Source organism: Ischnura elegans, chromosome 9, assembly GCF_921293095.1.
Source record: "Ischnura elegans chromosome 9, ioIscEleg1.1, whole genome shotgun sequence".
Lineage (NCBI taxonomy): Eukaryota > Metazoa > Arthropoda > Insecta > Odonata > Coenagrionidae > Ischnura > Ischnura elegans.
The window spans coordinates 54,122,740-54,138,475 of NC_060254.1; the positions used below are offsets into that span (position 1 = coordinate 54,122,740).

The 15,736-nt window shown below is 38.4% G+C and overlaps 1 protein-coding gene across 9 annotated transcripts in view; it reads left to right on the plus strand.

Annotated features, from left to right (window-relative positions):
• Window positions 1–15,736, plus strand: part of LOC124165360 (zinc finger protein 865-like) — an 87,780-nt gene that overhangs the window by 21,390 nt on the left and 50,654 nt on the right. For 8 of the 9 annotated variants that reach the window (XM_046542730.1, XM_046542729.1, XM_046542735.1 and 5 more), the window contains 2 exons: window positions 5,676–5,741; window positions 10,076–10,343. In XM_046542730.1, coding sequence (XP_046398686.1) covers window positions 5,676–5,741; window positions 10,076–10,343 — 334 coding nt within the window. The remainder of the gene's footprint in view (window positions 1–5,675; window positions 5,742–10,075; window positions 10,344–15,736) is intronic. The other variant, XM_046542734.1, reaches the window with a different exon arrangement.

Consider the following 15,736-nt stretch of genomic DNA (forward strand, 5'->3'; position numbering starts at 1 on the left):
TACACCAGCGCCTCTATGCTGGGTAGGCCGTTGGACCACTGGGGCTCCGGAAAAATCGAATCGAAAGAGGTTTTCTATACGATATATCGCAGTTTTGTCGCCCCCTTGGAAGAACTACTGGAATCGGAATCGATTTTTCACCATGGCAAGTACTCGTTTTCGATTCCGGTTCTTGGTCGAGAATCGAGGAATCGAAGAATCGAGGAATCGAACCGACCCATCACTAGTTTCAAGGCATTTAAAGACTGTTTCACGTAGCTGCTAATGACTGGGAGGACTTCAAATTAAAATGATTTATCATTCATAAACGCCGCTAGCTATGAAATGGCATTCAAAGTAGCATTTGCCTGTCACTTCGATGAGCGACAAAAGGGCCTGGGTGACACAATAGTTGTTTTTAGACTAGTTTGAAAAATCGTCAACTGCCGGCAACGCATTCGGATCCCCTGAGATGGCAGATGTTAGCCCACCCGCACGACAGGAGGGAATTTCAAAAGCACGTAAGAATTTTTTTTAACGTGAATAAAAGTCTTTGAATGCGTGCATACTATCTTTAAAGATGTTTTAAACTATAAAAATTTATATAAATAATGTTTTCTAAGGCTTTTTATGGGAATATAGAAGTTTTAGAGGAAATTCAATACCCAAGACCTATCCTACCAGGAACGCATCCCTATCTTCCCAATGATAAAACGCTCTCGTATAACGCAAATTTGTATAGCGCAAAGACCCCGAGGAACGCATCCCTTGCGCTATACGAGACATGGGTGTACAGGCTATAGCGACACTCCCGCTATTACGAGAGATAGCCGATGCACCGTCAATTGACCCTATAATAAGCGTGTTAAAAAATTCGTTTTTACGAGACCCTTTCGGTGCTGGCTCTCGCCATAGCGAGGGTTTCACCGCCGGAAGATTTTCATCAAGACTCCTTAACCTCTGTAATTGCTAGCGATCTGTTAGAAATGAAGTTAATGGAGTGCTCAGTCTCAAATTTATGTGGTAAACTGTCGTTCGATAAATATAATGATTGACGAAACAATGCTTTGCATGATTTTTATTCAGTGCGGCGCCTATAAATTGTTTGAATAGTTAGTCGTTATTTGAGTAAGGAAATTTAGTGATGCAAAAAAACATCGCCTTTCGTCTGGATTTATGCTTACGTTTATCGGATAGATGTTTATCTGTCGCCGCACAACTCCTGTTCCTGTATATCTGTTCGCAGGAGGTATATTGGCTATTACTTGCTCCACCTCCGGTAAAGTGACAATTTGCTATAGCAAGTGTTTATTAGTGCACCGTGGGGTGTCGTTATATCGAGGTTGCACTGTATATTGTGACCTCTCGTCAGGGGTCAGGGGAGAATGGGAGGGATTGGGGTGGACAAGAAAAGGGGAAGGGATTCTTTTTTTTTTTTCCCTGGGAGGAAAAGGGGACGGGGTGGGCGGGAAGGGAAAGGAATGTATGATTGACCTCTTGGTGATCGGTGCGCTTGAAAGAACGAGAGCCTTCTACAAATCCTTCGTTTGAAACGAATTTAATGAAAACAGCAAATAATCATAAGTACATAATCATACATCAGATTGCCGCTTCCTTACGGGCGTATGCAAGAATCGACTGAATATAACATCAAAAGAAAATTGAGCAAACAAGTGAAACAACTAATTCTCACACGATTGATTTCATCAGTTCATCTTGCACCATCTGATCACAAAGTTAAATGACAGTATAATCACAAGAAAAACGTACCCTGTCCTTACAAACTAATACACACTCGCACACCCGGGGGGATTGGAACACAGTAAAGATCGGGGGGGGGGGGCTCTTCTGCACTGAATGGGGGGAACAATTTTGGGGTTCGGTTAGGGGTTCGTAGAGGGCACTGGTCCGGAATCTTCTTAAATCTTGGGGGAAGGGAAATGTCTTATTTCGTGGCTTGGGGTAGAGGTTGTGGTACTTATCAGATCCGGATCGCGTCAACGCTGGGGGTTGAGTTTCTGCTTTCCTTTGCGGCTCCTGGTGAGGGATGTTGCCTTCCGCCGTGTCTCCTTGGTGGGATGGCACGGGATGGCTTTTCTTTGGCGGCGGAAAATTACCGGTCAATCTCCTTTCTCCTGTCGTGCTTCAATTTAGCCTGTCCACCCACGCCACATCCCGATTAACCTCCTCCGGCTGCGTATTTTGCCAGCAACACTTAAATTAAAAAAACCAGGCCGACTTCTTCATTCAGTTTGGCAAACTCACCCCCAGCGTGACTCGACTCGTTCTCCTCCCGGCGGCCAAAATCGCAGGGTTTTTATCCCCAAAAGTCCCGGTGTACCTGGGGTGGGGGCAGTGGGAGAGTCCGTAAATGGATGCTCTCTCGAGTCATACCACAATGGGGGAGAGGGGGGGGGATGTCTTCGTTCGTTGCACAACGCGGGGACTCGGGAAAGCGGGAATTGAAGGGGGGGGAATGAATCACGCTCACACCGTTCGCTCGCACACAGGAACAATCCACACCTCTAAATAAACCTCTACTTGACCATGAGGTAAAGCTCTCCCTCTCTCAAAGCGTCCATTCAACCCGTAATGTGACTGGCCAAACGGCGTCGGTTACATTATATTAATCGAAATCCATTGCCGTGCAATGGCCAAAAGCGTCATTGGGTCCAGATAGCCGGCCTACCGAAGTAATTTATCTCCTCTCCTTATCAGAATGACAATAGTTAATTTAGATCATTAATCAAGCATGGAGCTAGTGGAAATGAGTATTTTTTAAGCATTACGGTTTGAGACGTAATTTTTGCTGCCATAGGTTATCGGGCGATTGACTTCCCGGTAGAGGGTCTACACTAAAGCCTTCAAGGTCATCGGTATTCACGAGAGAGAAATGGAGCGGTGGCTGAGTTGCGTAAGAATAGCATCAACACATAAAAGGGTCCGCTACAGAATCTCAACACAATGGCTTCATTCCCTCCCAGCAGTCCTATGCCCTCTGTGTCTCAGGAATACAGTGCAGCAGTAGAAGGTGATTTCGATAAAGCCATACTGAGTAAAAAACCAAGAGAACAATGGCAAAAAATTGGAATGCGGGTAGAAAAATCAAGAAGTTATCAAGAAAAACCATATACCTAGAAGAGAAATTGAAAGATGTCAATTGCTTTGAAAATGAAGAGCATCAAAGCGATATTGTGTGGAAATTTAAACTCACCTTATTCTGAATAAAGACTGAGTTAAAACATCAATGACCTCAGCTGCACCAACCAAGCGGTCCAGACATATGTAAAGTTCATTGTGAATCTGTACAAAAAGACGAGGGTGGTAATCGCTCCGAGACACTTAGTAAAAGCTCCAGTTGGTTCCAAAATTTAAAGCGGCAAGCAGGTATTTTCAGTGTGACGATATCAGGTGAATCTCCAGGTATTGATAGCGCAGTCACTGCAACATTTTCTGTTGAACTCCAAGCTGTAATTGAAAGTGGCTCCTTTCCCCCTCAACTAATTTTTAGTGTTTACGAGATGATATTGTTTCGGAAAAGAATCTAGTTTTGTTCATTCATTGTCAGGGAAGGAAAACTGGGTCAGGTTTCAAGGCATTTAAAGACTGTTTCACCTAGCTGCTAATGCCTTGGGGGACTTCAAATTAAAGCCAGTTATGATTTATCATTCACAAACTCCACGAGCAATGAAATGGTATTCAAATTAGCACTAGCTTGTTATATGGATGACCGACAAAGGGGCCTGAGTGACACAATAATTGTCTTTAGGCTGATTTGAAAATTCGTCAACTGCCGGCAATGCAAACCCTTGAGATAGCAGATGGTAGCCCACAACAGGAGGAAATTTCAAAGCATGTACGAATTTTTTTTACGTGAATAATAGTCTTTGAATGCGTGCCTACTATCTTTAAAGATATTTTAAACTTCTAAAGTTTATATGAATAAGGATTTTTAAGGGTATTAATATGAATATATATGGTTTAGAGGAATTCGATACCCTACAACTATGCTACCAGGGATGCATCCCTATCTTCCCAATGTTAAAACGCTCTCATATAACACAAATTCGTATAGCGCAAATATCCCAAGGAATGCATCCCTTGTGCTATACAAGGCATGGGTGTATTATATTTTTAAATTTAACTTAGTGAATGCAGAATCATATCCATCCAAGATCCGTCAATAAAGTCAATCTACACCATAAAACACTGAAGTAAGCATGGAATCTTGCCAGAAGATAGATGATTTTGATTGTTAATTATGGAATTTGCTTGTATTAGACGGAACCATTATTGCCTGTTATACAATATATTTTTGAGGTGATGGTCTGGTTATTAGTTCCTTGCTTGGATGTCGTTGATTTTTACCATATCAAGTATTAAAATGGGTCTATGACTAATGATATACGAGATCTGTTCAAAAAAGGCATAGACTGTTTGAATTGTAACAACACAATTGGTTCCCTCTAAATCCACTTGGTGTCGACTTATTCATAAACATCAGCTGATCAAAAGGGAGTTTTTGCAGATATCATAATTTGCTGCTTAGTATCGCAGTTGTTTGTGAAGTGCACATTTGTTGTTTGGTGGATTTAAGGATGAGTGACTTGAACTGGCAAAGAGTTGCTGTGAAGTTTTGTGTTAAACTTGAAAAATCTGCTAGCGAAACTTTTGATATGCACAAGTTGGCTTACAGTGATTATGCTATGAAGCGTGTGACATGTTTTACGTGGCATGCGTGTTTTAAAGATAGTCGTCAGTCAATTGAAAACAATTAACGTTCTGTAAGTCCTTCCACGTCAATTCACGAGTCACATGTCAACCAAGTCAATACCCTGGTTCAAAAAAATCGACGTCTGACTATGAGGTAAATTTCTGAATGGAGTGGGATATCAATTAGAACATGGCACAAAATTTTGATGGTGAAATTAAAGATGCACTGTGTTGCTACAAAATTTGTTCCACCTCTAGTGACGGAAGAACAGAAGTCCCATTGCATTCAGGTTTATCAAGAGTTGCTTAAACGTTCAAAAGAAGACGAAACCTTCTTGTCAAGATTCATAGCAGGTAATGACCTTGCTCCATGTGACTACTCCTTGTTTCCTAAAAGGAAAAAATCTTGCAACAATTTCTGAGATCAAGGTAACGATGACACAGCTGAAGAGTATCACAAAAGAAGCGTTCCAGGATTGTTCGTAAAAGTGGAAAACCCATTTGGATAACTGTGTCTGTCAGGAAGGGGAGTACTTTGACGGGGATAGAGATGTGTAACTCGTAAATAAAGTATATTTTGTTTTATGACATCAGTCTTAAGTATTTTTTGAACAGACCTCGTTCTCCAGTTATAGCTTATATTTTTCGTTGTATTGAAAAGTAACTCATAATTTATGACTACAAGAAATCACTGTGGATGTTTCATGGCATTCCAAAAATCAGTGGCTATAAATGATGACAGTTGAATTGACAGAGAAAACAAGGAATATTTTGGAGGACTTATTACTAAAATTGTTATAAATTTGTTAACATCTTTCACTCAGATATTGCTCTTTATATTTATTTTAATGGCTTCACAGTGGAAATAACCCACTGAGTTGACCTGTAAGGACCCTTTTGCACCCTTGACCTCAGAATAAACTTAATCTTCAATTGATTACTAAATGCATCCTAAAGTTCATGGTTGTGTCCCATTCCCTTAGGTTGCATTCTCTGGCCAGCCCCTCCAGATCATTTGAAGGTGGGGGTTCGGAGGAGTCATATGGCAGGTAGGCAGATCTCATTCACTTCCTTCTTCTCTTCCTCCATTAATAGCTGGCTGGCTACGTTTAATTCAGGTTATAATCCAAAGTAGTCAACCTTAATTTTCAAGATCTGGGATTTTTTAATTGGGTGTAATTTTTTTTTTTTTTTTTAACTGTGATAAATCCATCGTCAGGGTCTATACAGAGTGGGAAAATTAGGAATGTTCTTGAGTGTTCTGTACCAGGAAGCATTAATTGATTACTTTTTATGGAAATTTCTGGCTTGAGCCAAGAATGTAATAAATTATATTTGAGGAAAAAAATTCTTATTTTATGAATAAGATCAACAGCGATGGCTTAGATGTATCTGGTATGTGATGATTGTACATGATGTGATGGAAGACCGTTGGAATAGAAAACCTTTATCTGGATGTAAATTCCCAGTGGTCACACTCACTGCTGGATTTAATTCTAATTTGCCCTTTAAATTAGTGTGCCGTTGGAGGTGTGACAGGCACCATTATGAGCTTTAGCTTCATTAATATATTAAGCATTGGAACAAAGCAGTATGTGTGCAATGACATAAAACCTGTAAAAGTTTCAATATTTTTATTTTGAGATTCTTCTTCTACTGCCTTTGGTTACTGATATATACTCATAATTAATAAACACCTTATTTAATATGCAATGGCTTTACCTAAACAATCCAAGTTCTACGTAAAACTTGAAAAATATTATTGTGCTTTTATAAACACCCACGGTAATATAAGCTACGCCTTGATTATGTATTTGTGTAATATGACAACGGATTGATAGTTATCACAGTCCTGTACCATGATAAGTGGCATTGAAGTCACCGTCATCACCACGGTCATGGTGTGATTGATAAAGAGGTAGGTTGCAATTGCAAATCGGAAGAGCTGGTATAAAACCTCTACACTTATCAGCCAAAAGATTGGGTTGCCAGATAAGCATCTATGTTTTCAACCCAACTGAACGAGGATATGACGTATTGTTTATTTCTCATTTATATTTTTATTCTGATAAAATATGGATGAAACTCCAATTTTAGGATTTGATTTTGTACTTAGCATTTTATTGTCATGCTGACTTGGAGTTTTTGCAGCCATTATAAGTCATTAATTTATCGCCATTGAAAATAACTCACTGTAACCTTGCAGAGCAATGTAGCGCTGTTAAAATGGCAGTAGAAAAGAAAGTTACTGGTATAATGCAATGCAGGTTTTATATTTTATAGTGCCTTATACTCATTATAAGTAAATATGTAATAAATCAAAGAGGTGTATTATAGCAGCAATGTATCAAAGTCTGGTCTTGAGTTTTTTCCAACAAAAACTTTGTTACATAGTAGATGACATGTAAAACTCTGATTTTCAAGAGCTTTGCATCCACGGCTGCAAGATGTGCAATAGGTGACTGCGTGATCATTTATCTGAGAAAGTGGTTTGCAAGGGCACTTGACCTCGTAATGCTAGATGCCATGCAACCTCTCTGTCATGTTGAGCATGAGACGGTTTTAGTATCACACAGTGTGATTGTGGCCCCTCACCATCCTCAATGCTTGGAAACCTGGATAATTGCAATTGGCAGCAGTGACCCACAATTACTGAATGGTGGAAAATGTCAGCACCATATCTTGGCTGAGGCCTCTGGATGTCTGACTTACTGGTTCCATTTCCGGAAATTCTTTATCGTCCATTTGATAGCCTTGCATGTCTGGAAAACATGCATGTATTTTGTTTTGCTGCTGTGGACACCCTGATGAATTGCGTTGCGTGCCCTTTCCATTCATGTGAGTTCCTTGCTCCTCTTTTCCAAGCATCGAGGTGCGGGATCGGGCTCAGTGATTACGGATCCGCATCCCGCAGCAGTTGCATCCTGGGCAACTTGTGCGAGACGCAACTACTCTGCAAGGTGCCTGTCAATATAGTTTCCGATGTCGCGCAGTGGTTTGGAAGTGGATTCGTTCGAACCACTTTTCTGAATTCATAATCTCGCAGCCTCTCTGTTTGTGGTTTTCGGAAACCAGGTATCACATGTAGCAGTAGGAATACAAGTACAATCACGTTATCACCATGAAAAGATCGCGGTCAGGATGAGAAAGCTCTTAACGATTCCGGAAAGCTATCTATAATAATAGACAATGTGCGTAGGCAATAATAGATTGATTGATTTACGTAAATTATGAAAATTACGAGAAATAAAAGTAAAGTTTGGATTATCTGTGTTTTCCAATTATTCGTTCCGCATCTCCCCATCATTAGCCTGGATAATCGGGAGTGTACTGTATATTATTGATATTTAAATAGTTGCCTACCTTACAAGAACTCAGGGGCAAAATATAGGATAATGCCATTAAATTTTATTTTAAAAATCGAGACTTCAATCTTCATATTTGATTTAGTGCAGCAGTAAAATTAGAGTTGAGTACAATTTCAAGCACCAAAAATGAAGTAACTGCAATGTGGTGGGCTGGCAAATTTTCCTATTTGTTGTTTAAATCTGTTTTCTTTTATTGAGTAAACAAAGGATGGGTTAATTTTAAGTGTTTGAAAATGGAATTGGCTTGATATGCCAATTAGTTATGCATTAATATTGATGTAAAACACAGCAGAATAACCTTAGAAGATATTTAGTATGCCTCAATTTGTGATTGTTATCATTTGTGGAGTTGATGTAAAACGAATAAATGTGTAATGCTGGATCGGGTACAGTTTTCTCTTGATTCAAATGCTTTTTATCAGTGATACTCATTATTTTAATCTCCAATGTGAGCAGTTGTAATGGCAGTAGGAGGAAGAAGGAGGTGAATGCTTTACCAGTTGTAATGGTTGTGTTAAGGCTTCTTAATCCTATATTTTGGCAATGGCTCGTTGTAAGGTGAAGTGTCAAGGGGATTGACCTTCTTGTCAAATGTACTTCCATGTTTTTATCCAAGACTGCTGGCAACTGCACACTTAAAATCATTAATGGAGCTTTCTCAGGTCTATAACTGAGTGTATTTTTCTTAGGGTTTATTCTGGGTGAGTTAGAATAGCATTATTCACATGTTGTTGCGTGTAAATGAAATAAAATTTCATGCTTCATTATATGTTAATTACTCACTGTATCGTTTAAAGAATGGATATTTTGTTCCTCTCGCCCTCAGGTGTATCCTTAATTTTTAAATTACTCCAGACTATCACCATTGAGTGTGTGCTCTGATGCAACTACCTCTCTTGCCCATTGTTAGAATATAATTGAGTTAACATGTTCACGTGATTTATGTTTTTTGTTAATTAGTTCATTTAATCTCTGCTTGTTGTTTTATCATAAACAATGCCAGCCAGGTTGTAAAAGTAACAAGTTTTCCCTCCGTTTATTAGCAGTGCATGCGAGTTTGGGATCCACAGTGTAATTTTGTGGAAATACTTTAGTAATATTTATTGTTAAATGAAATTTATTACTAGTATGTATGTATAAATAAATTATTACTACTACAGGTAATGCAATATGATATCTGGGAATTCTGCATAATGTAGAAGAATTGTACTATGTGCATAAAACCAACCGAAAACTCAACCACTACTTCTTTCTTCATTGAGTAGTGAGACTTCCCTGTTTTATGAGCAATGCAGTGATACCACCTTCCACTTGTCAGTAAAATTCTTCTAGTCTCACCCTAATTTCCCAACAAGCACTTAGGCAAATGTGCTACCAGCACCGGCAGTGTCTGTGTGCGTGTGTGAAAGTGGCGTACAGCTGGTTACAGCTTTAGGGGGGTTATTCTGTATTTCCAAATGAAAATTACTTCATTTGGAGAGCAATTGGATCTTCAAATGAACCATTCGATGAGTCATTTATTGCTCGAGGCAATAACATGATTTGAGGGGATGATAAGCTAAGGTATACTAGTGATATTTTCATAGTGTTGAGGAAAAATTATTTAAAGTTGAAGTAGTTTGGAATAATTGGGAAAAGTTTTTGATGAAAAAATTTTATATACCATTAGCTGTCTGCACAGAACAGACTTACTCGCATCCCTTGGCCGCTAAGTTTTTGTATATTTAATCTATCAATTTCTGTACCTAATAGTGTTTTTTTTAAATCACTAGTATCCCTTGGCTTCTCACCCCATGATACGAAATAATTGTGCTAGTGGAAATGAGCCCTTCAAGTGAGTCATTTCCGTTGCACCATTGGCAGTCACTTAATTGAATTTACTAATTTGATCCTGAATTTGGACGCAGAGATACAGAATGACCTTCCCGAGCTGGAAAGAGCGTCAGCTTTGGTGATGTTTGTGAGAAGGACCGTAGGGTGTGCTGACGTGTGCGTGGGGTGCTGTGTGTTTTCAGGACGGGAGGAAGCGGGACTCCGGAGTCGCCCCCTCCTCCCAACCTGTCCAATGGCAGCAGCACGGATGGGGGCGGAGGGAGTGGTGGTGGTGGTGGTGGAGGAGGTGATGGGGGAGGGGGAGGCATGTGGTGCTCGGGCAACGGGAACAAGGGCGGCCCCCCGACGTGTGGCTCCTCCAAGGGCAACGACGGTGGCAGCGCCGTGAAGCACCCAGCCCACCACCATCACCACCACTCACTACATCACCACCATATGGAAAAGATACAGGTGATCACCAGTTCATTGCCTCAAATGATTGAGCTTAGCTGATCTTGCTGTATGGCTTTGCTGTCGTGATTTGTTGATAGTGCATGCTCGTTTGGGAGTTGTCCCAGGGTGAGATGGTGGAGGTTGATGTTTGAGGAATTGGTACCTGGTAGTAATGGGCTAGTTCAGGGTCAGAAAAACCTTGGAAAACTCTGTGGGTGCAGCAAATAGATGAAAGTTTTGGTGATATATGCCAAGGCTTGTTGATTTTGGGCTCATATTCAGGTAGGTTTTATTGTTACCTTGGTGGTTGAATGGTATGGGGTAGTACGCGGGTTACTTGGCTTCATTTCTGCTACTTGATTTTATATTATAGTGTACTGCATAATTTAGTAAAATCCTTGTGTGTGACTGCTTTGCCCTTAATATAAAGCCAGAGAAATATAAAACGTTCAGACTGGAAATCAAGAAAAGAAAGGGCAATTGAAATGGGAAGCTGGAATGAACTCTGTTGTTCTCCAATTTTATTGCAGTTGTGATAGAAAAAAAAATATGGAGACTACTGTTTCTCTGCTTTTTGATCCACTGGCTTCTTCTTGAGCCGTTCATGTCAGAAAATTGTGGGCTTTAACCCACATCTCAGGTATTCCTCACCTCCTTACATTGGCCTAGCATGGTTCTTGGTTGTCTACAGTCTTCCAAGTGATGTATTCTGTTAAGAAAAGGTTCTCCCTGAACAAGTTACTGAGTCAAAACTCTAGTGGCATCACCAACTGAGAATAGCTGAAGTGGAAGATATTATTTTGTTGCAGTTTATCATTCTTTTTCATATAACAAATTCTTTAAAAGTATCCTGATTTTGGGTCTGAGTGAACAATTCCATTGTAAGCAAGATAGCTGAACATGGCTGAGCAGTAACAGCCAACTAAAGCCTTGTTGCCACCATGTGACTCAGGAAGTATGCCTGTATTTGTTTTGGATACTAAAAGAAGTTAATGAATATTAGTTATGGAAATAGTTGTAATTGAAAGCCTGATGTGCTTCTTTTTCAGCAAAATTCTTTAATTTAAACAAGATTTTCATTTGAAATAAATCACCTAGCCTTGAGTCAAAAAGTGCTTTATCTAAGCCAGTGGCGCTGCGAGGGGTGGCTTTTGGGAGAGAGCCCCCCCCAGAGCTGTGAGAAATTTTTAAGTTTAATCCATTTTACTTGATTGGATTGATATTACTTATAGAATAGTGCGAGGTTTAATAAAATATCCCTCAGAAAGTTGTAAAACTCACCATTTTGCACCATTTATCTTAAAATTCCGCAATTTATTAATCTCGCACCTACTGCTTATCCTGGTGGGTATACCATACCTTACACACCCCGGTATTAGTTGCACCTAAACCCCCTTCCCAGCCTTCATTCCTAGCTGCACCCCTGATCTAAGCTGCTGTGTGTCGTCTTTGACACAGAAAGGTTGGGGTGTAGGTAGGTGACATAGTATCAGGGGTTGTTTGCCTTAGATGCATGTGTAGAAGCTATTAATCATTATTTCTAAACTCTACTCTTGAGGGTGGAACTTGTTTGGTTGTATCCATTGTAGCATAGAGGTAAAATTGAGAATACGAAGGTATTGGAATGTTGTGGTCTTATTTTTTTTTAATCATCTTCGGTGTAAAATTTCTTGTCATGGTTTTTCTGATTGGCTTAAGTGTTTTCTAAGTTGTGACTGTGTTTTACCATCATGAATGAAAGAGAAAAATGGGCATTATTGTTTTTGTTGGAGAACTTAGTGGTGAATTTACTTGTTAAACTGTAAATTGGTTATGTATTTTCTGATAATTTTAGTACCTATTTAGTAGAACGTTCTTTAGATAATATTTGCAAGTAATCTGAGAACAATATTAATGTTCATGATGCATGCTATGATGTACTTTTTGAATCTACTGTGTATGGTAACTCATCGGACGGTGGTAACTCATGTTTGGATGTACTTTGGGTCATAAGTATTCATGGAATAGAACTTACCTTTGAAACACTTACTGATTTCAAGGAATTTTATTTCTAGTGCGTTTTGGGTAAATGTTTGCATGTTCCACTTTTAGCTAAAACTTCCTCTCTCTTTGTATTATATTTGCCATGCTGCAGCTTTTTAGTAATGTGCAGATTTTTATTGAATAATTTTACATTGTAGCCTTTTTGAGGTGTGGTAATTGAATGTTCTTAATATGTATGATGACCATAAATTCAACTTTTTCTTATTAAAATCACCTGATTTTAAGGAAAACAGATTATTTTGTGTGTTTATTTATGACAATTTTGTGTAGTATATTTCCCGGAATTAGAAAATTTTCATGAATCTGAATTTCATAATATTAATGCTTCAGCAATTTTGCATAATCAATAGTTAAAGCCTGGCACTGTAAAAAGTACCTTAACAAGATTAACTATTTTGTTATTAATGAACGTTAATTTTCATTAATTTAAGTAGTAAACTATAATTATTCATTCCTTTGCTAATAATCTTGAAAACTACTTTAGGGTGATATTTGCCATCATTTTTAAGTTAGACATAGGCAACAATAAGGGCAAAACAAAAAAGTATGCCATTTGGATCCAAGTAACAGATATAACAGCGGAAATGATTATCAGGGTTCATCTCTCATCGTAGTTTCATTCATTAGAGCAACTTTGAGAATTTTTAACTATTTAAATATGTGAGCATCCATTATTTACCTTTTTAATGATTTAAATAATTATTCTATTGCATTGTTATGCAAAGGAAAATCTATGTGTGATAACTGCAGCTGTGGTAATGGAATCTCATATTGACTCTATTTCCTTCATAATTTGAAGAAGCTGCTTGAACTCCAATAGCTTTCTTTGACCACAATGTTCGAATGATGAGAATTTGTGGTAATGTCAATGTTCACCATATCTTGTCACCAATGGTAAAGCATCATATTCAAGCTAAGTCATCACCTACATGGTAGTTGGCTCAAAGTCCCCTTTTAATTGAAATTTAACCTTTGTGCATAAATCACCTCTAAAAAATTGTGAGGTCAATACTGGGGTATTGTAGGGCTCCAGGACCAAGGCCCAAGATGGGCCCAGGAAGGGTGGGCCCTTTCATCAGCTTCCATTTTTCTTAGAACCTGCATGTATGGGAACTGTAAAATGAAGGAATATGCAAACTCTATGCAGTGGTTGTAGACTATCTTTATTCACACACTTGTCAATACTTTAAGATTGTAATTACAAGGTTAGGCTGAAAAGTAATGGCCACATGCTTGTTGAATGTGAATTAAATAACTTTCAGAAGTGCACCAGGTGGCATTTGGAAGTGACACACTCCCTCTATACTCATATGCAATTAGAAGGTGTTGGGATTTCAACCGTAAATAATTTGCTCCATTTAAAATGTACGTTAGGCCGTTTATTGCCCCGTAAAATAGGAAGTTAGAATACAGTTCGAGAACATCTGCTATAGAACAATTGCTGTGTATCAGGGGAGGTTACAGACTGAATAGAACACAGCAGGTCACACGAGAACATACAAAAGCAGTGCTGCCAACCCTTGGAAGTGTTTTGGTTACTACATCTTTGCAGGTTTACAACACAACAGAAGGCATTGAGTTCATCCAGTGTATTTTTAGCTGCAGGAGTATGGAGTAGTGTACTATTTCTACGTCAGTACAAGTTAAACAGCGTGCTGTTATCTAATTTATAACTGTTGAACAAGTGACTACAACTGAGATTTTTCATCAATTTAAGATCATTGATAGGTCTACATTAAATTGATGAGTAGTTAAATTTTGTGCTTTCAAGCCTGTAAAAGGTATAATTGTTGATGAACTATGCATCAGACATCCTAAAAATGGCAATGAATATTCCAAACTTGGTGATGATTTGATTGATCAGTTTGAACACTCAGCAGCATATCGCAAACCATATTGGAATATCCAAGGAATGTGTCAGCTTTATTATTGAACAATGGAAATACTGTAAAATCTTTGCCTGAAGCCAATCTTGCAGCATGACAATGCTCATCCACACACGTTGCATACAACTGATGAAGCTCTGAAAAACTGAAGTTTGAACCTATTCCACATCCTACTTATTCATCAGTCGTGCCATTTTTATTTTTTCCTTTCCTCAAGAGGGAAGGTAATCATGCTGAATGATGGGTAATCATCACGCCTTTGGCAAAGCAGCTGTCAAGTCCTGGATTAGAGAAAAGTCTGTAGTAGCATTACCATGATTTTTTTAAAGCTGGTTTCTTAAGGTAGTTAGAGCACCTCGGTAAAAGTTATAAGAATTTGATGAAACTTGGGTCATATATTGTTTGAAAGATGCACTTTAACTGATCCAATAAAATAGGGATTCCTATGTGCTGTTTTTGAGATATTTGATGGTAAAATTAGGATAATTCAACATGGACTCTTATGGAGAAATACGGTTTTTTCGGGCTAGCAAAGCTGTTTGTAACAAGAAGTTTAGACAGCACTCATTAGCACAATTTTGCGACAAATCTAAATCTGTACGGGAAAGTATAGGTCCATGATAAAACAAGAAAGATATTTGCGAAAAACTGCCTTGAAATTGGCAAGGTGGCTCGGAATTTCTTGTACCAACATCACAAAAAAAAACCACTACACCGACTTCGCTTAAATTATGCAAATATATTTAGTTTCCCAGATTTTCACGTATCTTTTTTATAAATAAATGAATTTATTTACGATTTACTGCTTAGATTGTGAAAATATAGTCAAAAGTGTTGTCAACAGTTCACTGAGCAAAGGTTGGAAGCAGTGTTGAAACTAGTGAAGTTGTAAATACCTGTTAAAAATCATTTTTTTTTTTGTATTGTGCAAAATTGCTCTCACATTTCATTCCTTATTTATTTGCTTAAATTTTTTGGGTGACTTTTGCATTAATGATAGGAAGACCAAGTACATCACTTGACTTCAGCCTATGCCACTTTAAATACCTGAAAAAAAGTTTATCATTTGCCATTAAAAAGACTAAAAATTTGCTCATTGCTTTTATTCCCCTGAAATTTAACTACTTATAGTCATAGTATAGGTACATACATCTTTTTTGTTCATGTATTGATATCATGCCATGGAAGTGTACATGGCAGAAATTGTTGTTATTCAGTACAAACCATATGGCAAGCATACTGTCGGTAGAAAGTTTAATGGGTACTGATGGGATTTCCAATTTAATTATCAGTGTGTCTCCATGCCTGGTATGGTATTTTACACTTAGGGATCGTATCAGTTGAGCAGAATTGTTAATAATGTGAAACAGTGCTTAGAGTACATGCATGTATGGAAAGAATACATTCACAAAGCCAGTAGAAAAAGTTGTGACAGGAAGGTCCTAAGGGATCTAATATGGACTTACTATGATTTAGTGCAAA